The sequence below is a fragment of the Echinops telfairi genome, unplaced genomic scaffold, assembly GCF_000313985.2.
Source record: "Echinops telfairi isolate 266 unplaced genomic scaffold, ASM31398v2 ScPeMD7_23;HRSCAF=83, whole genome shotgun sequence".
In the NCBI taxonomy this organism is placed as follows: Eukaryota; Metazoa; Chordata; class Mammalia; order Afrosoricida; family Tenrecidae; genus Echinops; species Echinops telfairi.
The window spans coordinates 21426738-21439375 of NW_022103920.1; the positions used below are offsets into that span (position 1 = coordinate 21426738).

The following is a 12638-nucleotide window of genomic DNA, read 5'->3' on the forward strand; positions in this document are numbered from 1 at the left end:
AAACTCATTTTTGAATAAACTCTGGATGTTCTCTTCTCACTTCCGAGAAGGGGTGGAGTCTCCTGTGCCTCCTTTTCTGTCTAATTTAATTGTGCATGTCCCTCTGCAGAACTGTTTGACAGTGGACTGGACCCCACTAGTGGCACCTGAACAGGGACATGAAGGGAAGCTCAATGAAAAGGAGGACCCCCACATAAGGACTGCACAACCCCACCGTAAGTAGTGTGAATTGGGGGATTGTTTTTGAAAAGAGATTCTGGTCAGGGAATTGCTGAGGACCACAGGGCTTGGCACCCCATCCCTAACGATAAGCACGCCTCCATGGTGGGAAATATGGGGAAAATCACCTCTCTACACAATATTCCACGAAGGGTGTTTCTCCACAGCACATCTACCCACCATAAATGTTAACATAAACCTGTCTCTCACAGATGCCAACTCCTCATATACACAATTAACGTATGCTGATCTCTGAGAGTATTGCTCCCTTGGTCCCAATCTTAAGGAGTATTTGCATGTCTTGCCTCATGCATGCCGATACTCCCTTTGAAGTATTCTCATTGAGGGCTTAGCATATTGATGAGTAGTACCTTGCCCATTTGTTTGTTATGTATGTATAACAAGAGGCCTGCATGCCTCAAGAGCTATAAAAGCCTATTGTTGCATAAACTCTGGACTCTTCTACTCTTCTTACTTCTCCTGAGAATGGAGTTGAGTCCCCTGCACCCCCTCTCTGCCTTCTCTCATTGTACACGTCACTCCTCAGGACCTTTCAACACTGGGGCTGGACCCCCACAGGTTTTTCTCTGTATTGTTTTATTAGTGTTGTTAGGCTTTTGTTTATTGCTCTGTATATGAAATCCAGGATAAAAATATCTATAAAGATAGTAACTGGATTAATGGTTTTTTCTGAGTATGGCAGGGTGGGTTGAGGGGAAAGAGGGAGCTAATAATAGTGAATACAAGAAAGAAGAAAATATTCTAAAGTTGACTGTGGTAATGATTGTTTAACTCTTCTTCATATAATTGAACTATTGAATTTTATGATATGTGGATTAAGTGCCCATAAAACTGTTTGGAAAAAAATAAAAACTAGGTATTATAGCTTATCCGTGGATGCCTGGTGGCACAATGGTTAAGCACTTGGCTGCTATCTAATGAAAAGGCCACAGTGATCTGAGTATCCCCCAAAAAAGATTACCCTGAAACAAACTCACTGCCATCAAGTTCATTCCAATTCATATTGACCCTATAGAAAAGAACAGAATTACTCATGGGATTTAGTGGCTACACGTCTTCGCTAGTGACTCAAAAATGTGACATCCTGGGAAACCCTCTGTGGCACTTCTTCTACTCTGTCATGGGGGAAACTCAGTGACACACAGCAAATAACCAAGCCAAGTTGACACCCAATAAAACAGCCAAGACCAGTTGACACATAAAATCATTAAACATATATAGAACCATTTATTTGGGGGTGGGAGGATTGCTTATTATGAATACTTCTTGTATGCAAAGAAATATCCATTAGCTTCTGCGCAATGTGCATTTTGACTCATTTTAGCATGTCTACTGCACTTAAAGCACTCTATTGTTTATAGCAAGGTAAACATAAGAATAAGATTTCCCTTCCTCTAATGAATTCAGAGTCTAATAGAAGGTGCACGCCATGAAGTGGGCTGGCCAAACTATAAGGAACTCGAGGGTCTCAGTATCTAGGTTGACCAGACGATAAAGAAATAAGCACCCTCAGACCATCGTTTTCATCTCCCGTTCCTCCAGAAACGTTCATCAGTCGTAACTAGAATGTTGCTATGTTTACCATGAGCTCAGGCCTCTTACGCTACGGAACACTGTCCCTCTTCTAATCATCATGTACTGACATTATACGCTGCAATTTGTGTTGCCTAATAACGCTAATAAACTTCGTCAAGCCTAACAGTCACTGCCCTACTTAATTACTACTAAACCCTTAGCCACTATTAGCTTCTGACACCATAGAAGTGAACCAACCCTTAATTAACTACTAATAACCACCTGTCAGGATACATCCCAAAAGGAAAGCCCCAGCTGATGGTGTCCACTTCCAAAAAAAAGAAAACGAAAACAAACAAACCACCTTCTAATGGTTCGAAACGGGATTGTTATTATTATTATTACAGAAGTGCCTGTCATTTTCTCAAATATCATCATAAAACACGATCTTTGTTAAACAAACCAACTCTGAACCTTCTCTTGAAACCTGTGCCTCTAGAGTTTGAATCAGTTGTATCTTCCTTTGCATTCCTAAATAAATGTATTAGTTTTCCAATTCATTGATTTATCTTTGATATGTTCTATTACATCCCTGTAGCATCAAAACTAAAAAGAATAAGAAGAGAACACCTACCAGAGAAAGATCTGCTAACCCATGATGAGGGAGACTTCAGCCATCCAACTCCCTTTATTGGAGGCAACCCTTTCTTGAGTACCTTTGGAGACATCAGCCTCAGCACATGAATTGTAGTTACATGTACATAGCCCTGTCTTGGGAACATGGTAATGTTCCATATACATCTTGCACTTACCACTCTTTAAAATTTGAAGTAGTCACCCAGACACACAGATAGAACACAAATACATATATTAAAGAATAATCATCTTCCAGTACCCCATTAGTATGGATAGGCAACCTCATTCTTTCTTCTAGCTGCCATAGTATCCCGCTGTGTAGGAGACCACATTTATTTAACCTTGCTTTAAAAGGGACAGTCGATCCCAACCTTGATAATTACAGCAGCGCTGCAGTGAATGACACAGGAGCAGGAATTGTAGGTGAAAGATTGAGTGCATTGACAATTTAGCTAGAAAGGGTCAGTTCGCTCTCTGTGAGGTGCCCATTGTGCACCCCACCAGGAATGCTTGATAGTGCTGTACTTGTTCTTCCCTGCAAACAGTTTGGAATCAATCTCTATGCGTTTTCATTTTATCTTGCCTGGTTTGAGCATAAGAGGGGGCTTCAAAAAGTTTGCAGAGCATTTCCATGATCTATGTATGTAGTTAAGGAATAGGATGCCACAACATTCTATTTGAAATATGGTTCATGGTTGTAAGACTCTGTGTGCTTTTCCTCCAAAAAAGCTGTCGATCATTGCAAGACTTTCCAAGTCCTGAAGGAAAAGTAACACATTTTAGTTCCATTTTTTCCTGTGAATATTTTGAAGACTACTATGGACTTCTTGAGAGTCATCACAGACGGTGACCAAGCCAGGACAAGCCTAGTTTCCAAGACAATGCAAGGCAACATCTGAAATTAAATCAGCCGGAAACACAAGAACAGGACCACACCACTATCTTTGGTCTCCTTTGTAAACATTGCCTGCACTTCCCTTCCACTCTGCTCTCTTACCCTGGTGTTCATATTGGCATTCAAGGCATCTGGATGAACTCTACCATCTAATTATTGTTGCTCTAGTTCTCAGGACTGGGTTCAGACACCACGCCTCATTCAAAGTTTCTATCTGCTAATCTGGCCTCGTAGACCAGTTCCATTAATCAGTAGCAGGTCATATTTGAGGGCAGGCACATATTTTAAGTTCTACTCTTGAGGATGAGCCATGAAAAGCCTTAAGTAACTTTTCCAGGAGCCCTGGTGGTGCAGTGGTTAAGTACGGGAATGCTAATCAAAAGGACGGCGATAGGAATCCAGCAGCCGCTTTACCACGGGGAAAGCCTCCTTCTGTGAGATTTATAGTCTTGGAAAGCCTGTGATAGCAGTTCTCCTCTCTCCTATAGGGTCCTTGTGAATTGGAGATGACTCCACGGCCAAGGTTTGTGTTTGTTTTTTCGTTTGTTTCTTTTAAAGTAACCATGCACAGGCCACTGGATTGCCTCTTAGAAAAGTGAAGATTTAAATCAACATGTCATTTGGGGCTCAAATAGACCTACTAAGGTGAGCATGGCACAGGACTGGGTAACGTTTGGTTCTGTGATACATGGGGGCTCTATGAGTCGGAATGAACTCCCCCCACCTAAGAACAGTAGAAATGCTATTTTAAGAGGTTTTGTTAACATGCAGGTTGACAGAACATTTTATTCAAAACATGGTTCTTGGTCGTGATTTTTCAAAAAAGCTGTTGATCTTAATTGCAAGGCATTTCAAGTCCTGAAGGAGAAGTAATAATACTTTACAATAAAGGCTAAGTATGTGTTCTTACATAAATGCTATTGTTTATCAAACTGCATTTCTTTTTTCTTTTCTTTCTTCCTTTTTTTCCTTTTGAGGGAGAGATTATTTTATTATATTCCAGGATTTATGAACCAGGACAAACAGTACTGCTCCTTCCATCCTGATGGATGGATGAACAGGAATGTTTTCACTAGGACTCTCTTCTGGGACTCTCGTTTATAGGGAAATCCTGCTGAAACCATTAATGCCATGATGCTAGGATTCCTGGAACCCAGAGAAGAGGGAGGGTTAACCTCCAGCTGTGCTGTGCTGTGGCCCCCTGGCTAGCTGTGGGGGGAGGGCTTATTTCCAAGGGGTTCAAGGACTCACTGGGAATGACTGCTTAGCACCATTGCTCATTTGGGATCATTAACTCCCTACAAATTAAGGCCCTATAAATTGATATCCTTGCGCTTCAATACTTTAAAGAAGTCTTTTGTGGCAAATTTGCCCAAAAGATTATGTTGTTTGATTTCCAGATTACTGCTTCTATGGATATTGACTAAGTAAAAGTTATGCTAACAGCTTCATGTTTTCTTCAGGTATGATGATGACGATGATTCCGGTTGTGAGGCTTTTTGTTTTCTTTTCACCGAGGTGCAATCCATACTGAACACTGTTGTCTTTGATCTTCATCAGAGTTTCAAGGTCTCTTCTTTCAGAGAACAAGAGGGTCTCAACTGCACATCATAGGCTGTCAATATGCCTTCCTCCAATCTTCATGCCATGTTCTTCTTTATCCGGTTCAGCTTCTCAGAGTAATTGCTTAACAAATAGATTGCCTTCCTATGGTGAAAGGACACAGTTCTGATACAAAATTTTCTTGGTTTTAAATCATTCCACACTTCTTTGTTCTGTTAAAAGGGCCTCCACTTTCTTGGTCTCTGTACGAGTTTGGCCCACATGAATACCATGAAGGGTTCTGGAACTCTCCCTAGTCTCAAGGTTAGCTACAATTTGTTATAATGTAACAAGTAGAATCCCATTGCATAGTTAATAAAACCCACTACGCATCTTTCTGGAATCCTCTGCTTTTAGTCAAGAGCCCTCTGACAAAAGTAATGATAGTTCTTATTTTATGTCCTCTTCTGATTTTCGACAGAATTTCTGGCAGCTCCTCATCCATGGACTGCTATAGTCATTTTAAAATTGTCTTCAGCAAAATGTTATTGCACAGGATATATTATTCATTAATTTCCACATTCAATGTTTCTTTGTTGTATGTTTGATCAATTTCACAATGCAGAAATTTGTGAAGCACTCCAATTTCTTTATCTTTGGCATTACTTGTCAATGCATAAAATTGAGTAATAGCCAAATTAACTGTTCTTTCTTGAAGGTGGATAGATATTTTTTATCGTTAACAGCATTGTTATTCAGGATAGATCTTGAAATGTTCTTTTCAATAACAGATGTGATGTCCCTCCTCTTCTCTTTGCCTTTTCCAACACAATAGACCCTATGGTTGTCTGATTTTAACTCATTTTAAACCAGTTTATTTCAACTACCTAATGCCTATAATAACGATCTTTTTGCATTTCATTCCATGTCTGATATTTTCCAAGTTTCACAGATTAAATTCTCCCACAGCCCATGTTTTGATTAGTAATGGATGTGTGTTGGCTGAATGTACTATATCATTGATTTCCTGACTGTTGCTTCCATGTGGGTTGATTGTGGATCTGCTGAATGTGTCTTCTTTTTGGCTTTCAAACTCCAGGTCTTTCACATTCGTTATAATACTCTCTACCTCTTCAGGACCAGTGGTGTGAGTGGTGATACTGGGAGCATAGAGGGAGAGTGGGTTGGAAAGGGGGAACCGATTACAAGGATCTACATGTGACCTCCTCCCTGGGAGACGGACAACAGAAAAGTGGGTGAAGGGAGACGTCGGACATGGCAAGATATGGCAAAATTATAATTTATAAATTATCAAGGGCTCATGAGGGAGTGGGGAGCGGGGAGGGAGGGGAAAAAATTAGGACCTGATGCCAGGAACTTAAGTGGAGAGCAAATGTTTTTAGAATGATGAGGGCAATGAATGTACAAATGTGCTTTACACAATTGATGTATGCAGAGATTGTGATAAGAGTTGTATGAGCTCCTAATAAAAGAATTTAAAAAAATACTCTCTACCTCATCTTCTTAGCTGACATTGGACATTTTCTATTCAACTTTTATGCCATGATTCCTTCCATTTGCTTTAGCTATTTTATGTTCAAGAGCACGTTTTAGGGTCTCTTCTGTCATCCACTTTCTTCTTTTCTCTATTTGCTGTCTTCTTCATGATCATTTGCTTTTTCCATGTCTGATACTTTTGGAGGTCATCCCACAGCTCCTTAGGTCTTGGGCCTCTAGTGTTCAATGAGTCAATCTATTCTTGAGATATTCTCGATATTCAAGGGGAGATAGACTCAAGGTTGTATCTTAGCTCTCATAGTCCGGTTTTCATTTTCTTTAGCTTCAACTTGGTCTTGCCTATGATCAACCCGTGATCTGTTCCACAGTCAGCCCTGACATATCAGCTCCTGATGTAGAGCTTCCCCATTGTCTCTCCCCACAGGTATACGTATTCCATCTAATGACGTCGACGTGTATAGTTGCCACTGATGTTGTTGAAATAAGGTATTTGCAGTGAGGAAGTTGTTGGTCTTGCAAAGACCCTGGCCTTCTATCCATAATCCTCCATTTGATGATATATTGTCAATTTTAGTGTCTACACTTATGGTGATAATCCTACTGGAGAGTAGTATCTGTTATGCTAAACACACAAGATTAAGGTGGGCTATATTTTGAGTCCCTATTTAAATAGAAAATGCAATTCAAGTCATCACTGTATGTTTCTTTGGGGGTAACATCTCTAGAAGGCAAGAACCACGCCTCCATCAATGGCATCTTTGTGATCAGGAACAGAATGTTAGTGCTGAGTCCCCGATGATGAACACCAGTCAGATGGCAGTCACCATCCCAAAAGACTGTCAGCTCAGGACTCTGGTAGTTATCTTGGTGTGAGACCCCATGTACTTTATAGCCTGGCTAAGAAAGCAAGACATCTACCTCTCTCGGGTGTTTCTCTCTCTTGCTCTGGATCTTGCATCTGACTTGCTTCTGCTTGACCCCTGCTTCTGTGACTTGAGTTTCAGTCAATCACGGGAGCTGAATCACCAGCTTTTAGGACCTTGCGGATGAGGAGACCCCTCTCTCTGGACAGATGTCTGAATTTTGGATTTGGGATTTACTTCTTCCACAACCATGTAACTCATGCCCTTAATGATTACTGAGTTCTGTGATAGATGGCAGTGAATTTCAGACCCCTGGGACACGAGGGAAGATATACTAAGAGGGAGGAGTCGTGGTTGATGTCAAGAATAATGGAATGGTATGACATTTTGCAAAACTGACATTTGGGTTATCTTTCATTGCTACTTAATTGGGACTAGGTTTGTACTAATATTTCTAAAATTATTTTTTCGGCACTTCTTGAAATTTTTTGAATAAAACTTTATAAATTCTTTGAAATATGTATTGAGCTGGTTGTCCTGGACTTGAGAAGTGATATGTAGTTAGGCTGGTGACACCTGGTGGCTTAGAATAGTAATTACATATTACTTAGACCATTGGGACACATTCACAAACCACAGATTCCATGGAAAGAGCCTGTTTTAAGCAGGGTTTCTGGTTGTAATCAACTGAAACAAAAGCTCACTGACTTGAGCAAAGAAGTGTTGCTGCCACTTAACACTAGCAGCAGGGACACCGGGTTCTGGATGCCCCACGGCGTTGCTACTATGACTTTTGACTCCAGCACCAGCCTCTGTACTTCCCATATGCCCCGTTCAAGCGTGGAGTGGGATGCATCAAACTGGCCCAAGTCACATGCATGTAACCTAGCTTCAAGCAAGGCTGAGGAAACACTTGGGCATCTTGACTTCTATAACAAAGGATGACTCATGGTAGCCTCGTGTGTGACACATTAGAACAGCCACATAGCGTCCTTGGCTGGATTCTTTATGGAAGCAGCTTATCAGGCCTTTTCTTATGAGTGCCACCAGTGGGTTTAAATCACCGGTATTTGGATTGTGCCAATTTGAATCAACTTGAGTGCACAAAACAACATCCCTGGAGTATGGCCCCTTCTGAACACCAAGACTCATATGATGTAAAATTCACTACAGAGGCAGGGATCTGTGTACTGGGTGCTCAGCAAGAGGCAAATGTCTGTAGACTCTACCATCATGGAGATAGACATAACCAGAATACACTGCCTGAAAATCCAGGTCCAGCTGTGGTCAAGTTGATTCCAAACGCATGGTGGTCCCATGTAAGTCTGACTAGAACCATGACACCGAGGATTTTCTGTGGCTGGGTTTTTGGAACTGTGTCATCAGGTCTTCTCTCCTAGAGGCGTTAAGTGAACTGAAATCTCTACACTTTCGGTTGGCAGCTGAGTGTGTTAACTGTGTGCACCACCCAAGGACAAGGATACAGAGGAGAATGCACACTTGATGCCCTTGAACTCTCTAATGAACTCATAAAATGTTTCACCATAGTTTGATAAATAGATGAGTGGACAAGGTAACTGTTGTTTGGAGCTCCTACCTGCCTTCTAGGCTCAACCCAAGTGTCCCAGATTCCCTGCAGCATTCTCTTCCTGCCCCACACCCTCTTCCCAGAAGAAGGCATTGCTTTAATTACTTGGCAGATCGCACCTGCATTGTATTTTGCTCATGACCATTTCCCAGTGCTTTGCCTTCTGGGCAACATGACGTCACATAAACTTCTTCATTTGGTGAGCCTCATGTTCCTTATTTTCAAAATGGAGATGTAATTATGACAGTGTTACACAGTTATCACTAGATTAAATGGGATCAATACTTATAAAAGATTTAAGCACAGTACCTGGGAGTTTTTTTAGTTTTCCAAAAGGGCAGTCAATGTTATTTTACCTCTTGATTACCAAGAGCCTTTGAGGGCAAGGGCAGGTGTGAATCTCTTTGTGTTCCTGGGCACATGAACTAGTGCTCTGTGAAGGGCTGTTGAATTGCACTGATTGCCCCTCTGTAGGAGCTGGGTCACTATGCCACCTCCCATGCCTCAATTTATGTATAAGCCTCTTCAAATAGAATGCACTCTATAAATATATGAATATATTGATAATTATAGTATATCTTAAATAGCTGAATTCTTTCCCTCAACATTATCACCAATAGAAAATTAAATATTTCCACAGGTCATCCAGAGGGCATTCAAGCAGAGTGCATTCAAGCTGAAGATAACGTGCCATTTGTATTTTATCGTGAACATGGTCACCGAAGGACAGTTAAGGCTAAGTGCGGTTCCGCCAGTTCATCTCTCATCATGGTTGCTTATACTTCTCATTCTGAGGTCATGCTCTTCTGTGAAACCAGCCAGGCTTCCAATGTATCAAAGGAAACCTTTCATAGCCGCTTGGAATGCCCCGACAGATCGGTGCTTGACCAAATACAATGTAAGTCTAAATTTGAAAATGTTTCAGGTAGTTGGAAGCCCGCTGACCAAGGTCCGGGGGCAAAATGTCACTATATTTTATGTCAATAGATTGGGATACTACCCATGGTACACAGCACAGGGGTTTCCCATTAACGGGGGTCTCCCCCAGAATGTCAGCTTGCAAAGACACCTGGAAAAAGCGGGCCAAGATATTATTTACTACATCCCTGCCAAAGACTTCCATGGGCTTGCTGTTATTGACTGGGAATACTGGAGACCCCAGTGGGCACGGAACTGGAACACAAAAGCCATCTACAGACAGAAGTCAAGAAAGCTCATTTCTGAAACACAGGAGAATGTATCTGCTGCTGATATTGAACATTTAGCCAAAGTCACCTTTGAAGAAAGTGCGAAAGTGTTCATGAAGGAAACCATACAACTGGGGCTCCAGAGCCGACCCAAGGGTCTTTGGGGCTATTATTTATACCCTGATTGCCACAACTACAATGTCAATGTCCCAAACTACACTGGGTCATGCCCAGAAGAGGAGGTTCTGAGAAACAATGAGCTCTCTTGGCTCTGGAACAGCAGCACCGCTTTATACCCATCTATTGCGGTCAGGAAATCCCTTCGGGACAGTGAAAACATCCGGCGCTTCTCACAATTCCGGGTGCACGAATCCATGAGGATCTCTACCATGACATCCCATGACTACGCCCTACCTGTATTTGTCTACACAAGGCTGGGCTACAAAGACGAACCTTTATCTTTTCTCTCAAAGGTAAGAACGCTTTGCCTGGTGATAGGGGTTTTCCACTCCAGCCCCAAAGTGACACTCATTTTTAGATATCCTCTTTGAAGAATTCCCAATTCATTGCTACTCCGTTACATAGGAAGGTACAAAATTCCATTTAGACTCTGTGTTCATGACCTCTGAACTCAGATGACTTCATATCATTATGCTTCTAAGAAGGAAGAGTTACAACACTGAACGGACAACCCCTAGACTTCCCACTCCTCAATGTGGATTGTGTTCCCTAATAACAGACCACTGTGAGAGCAGTTTGAATTGATTAACAGTGGACAGGTTATGAAATCAGAGAGCATGTTCTAAGACAGAGTACTTGGCCTTAGCTCCTACAGGGGGATATGGATTTGAAGACTTTTCTGTTTCTGATCTCACAATATCAAGTCTTTCTTTAAAAAATATATAAAAAGAAAGTGTTTTTCTTTTAGTGCATAATAATACCAGAAAAGGTGTAAGGGGAGGTGGAGAAGTTGCAAATATGATAAGAGCAGGTGCTTGCCTTAATCTAGGTCAGCTGTGCTTCTGTGAGCACAACTGATGGGAGTTCTTACTAGTGATAGAATTCAATACCTACATCATTAATTGATGCCTGTGTAACCACAAGTTAAAAGTCATACATAAAATTTTTGTTTTCTGTTAATTCTGCTGCAAGCCAACGCTGTCCAAATTATCACATAAAATATTAATTGTAAAAAGAGGTGGACTTGCCGTCAGGTGTTCTCTCCCTGTCTGCTCTTTCAATACTCTAACCACCCTGGAGAAACATGTTGGAGCAGTAGTTGAGATCTAGGGTTGGACTTCGATAACAATGGGCAAACACTCTGTGGTCAAGAGTTGAAAACTGCTTCCGCCTTCACATGTATGTCACAGTGGCGTTACTGGATCCCTCACTCGCTCACCCACTCACTCACCCACTCACTGCTATTGAGCTGATTCTGACTCATAGCAACCCTCCAGGACAAGGCAGATCTGCCGCGTGGGTTGCTGACACTTTCTACTGGAGTAGCAAGCCTCTCTTTGTCATGTCTTACTGGTTACCAAAGGTTTAATATGCATTAATGGAGGCACTTTTTCTTCCCACACTGTTATAAATTTCATCTCATCAACATATGCTAAAATATTAAGCTGTTCTGAGTGTGAGGTACCCTAAGGACAGGTTCAGGAAATACTAAGACCAGGGTGCCATCTTGACCAATGGGCATCTGGGGAGTTATTATGGGGTGTAGCTCACTCAACATGTGGGCAAATGGCACATATGCATCAATTGTTTTGTTAATCATTTTATTGGGAGTTCTTATAACATTCCATACATCAATTGTTTCAAGCATATTGCCATCATCATTTTCTCAACATTTACTTTCTATTTGAGCCCTTGGTATCAGGTCTTATTTTTTCCTTCCCTCCCCACCTCCCACCCTTGTGACCCTTGTTAAATTAGAAATTATTATTGTTTTCATGTCTTACACCAACTGCTGTCTTCCTTCGCCCATGTTTCTGTTGTTCACTCCCCCTGGGGTGGGACCAGGGATTATGTGTTGATCACTGTGATCCCCCTTCTTCCTCTCCTCCCTCCACCTTCTCTCTACCCTCCTGGTATTGCTACTCCCAATTCTCTTCCTGTGGGGCTTATCTGACTTGGATTCTGTGTTGTGAGCTCTTATCTGTAACAGTATACATACTCTGGTGTATCCAGAACTGAAAGGCAGGACTTAAGTCATGATAGTGGAGGGTGAGGAAGTCTCAAAGAATCAGAGGAATTTTGTGTGTTTCATCAGTGCTCTCTATATATTTAATAATATATGATTCATGTTCATTTCTATAACTCACTATATTATGATATAGTTACTTCATTGTATTTTTTGAAATTAAAAAACCTGTTATTAATTGGGAGTTAATATATATATATCATCCATATATATTCCATAGTTAATCATATCAAGCAGTATTGTACAATTGCTACCACAATCGTTTTCCAAACATTCTTTCCTTAACATAGTTTCCTTACTACCCCCATTGTACCCCAACCAACAAAACCCTTATTCTTCTTGCTGTCTCTATCGGTTCATCAATCCTGGGTTTCATACGCTAAAAAACAAACAAAAAAATATAACAAGAGGGTGATCTCCAAAGATATAACACCTCCAAGATTAAACC

General features: G+C 41.2%; 1 protein-coding gene and 1 pseudogene across 1 annotated transcript in view; one reads left to right on the top strand and one right to left on the bottom strand.

Annotated features, from left to right (window-relative positions):
- LOC105979067 overlaps nucleotides 1–12638 on the bottom strand; it is a 175948-nt pseudogene that overhangs the window by 84669 nt on the left and 78641 nt on the right.
- The window catches only part of HYAL4 (hyaluronidase 4), a 31540-nt gene continuing 27871 nt past the window's right edge, over nucleotides 8970–12638 (top strand). Inside the window, exons 1-2 of the mRNA XM_004707868.2 lie at nucleotides 8970–8996; nucleotides 9438–10457. Of these exons, the coding sequence (XP_004707925.2) occupies nucleotides 8970–8996; nucleotides 9438–10457 (1047 nt within the window). The remainder of the gene's footprint in view (nucleotides 8997–9437; nucleotides 10458–12638) is intronic.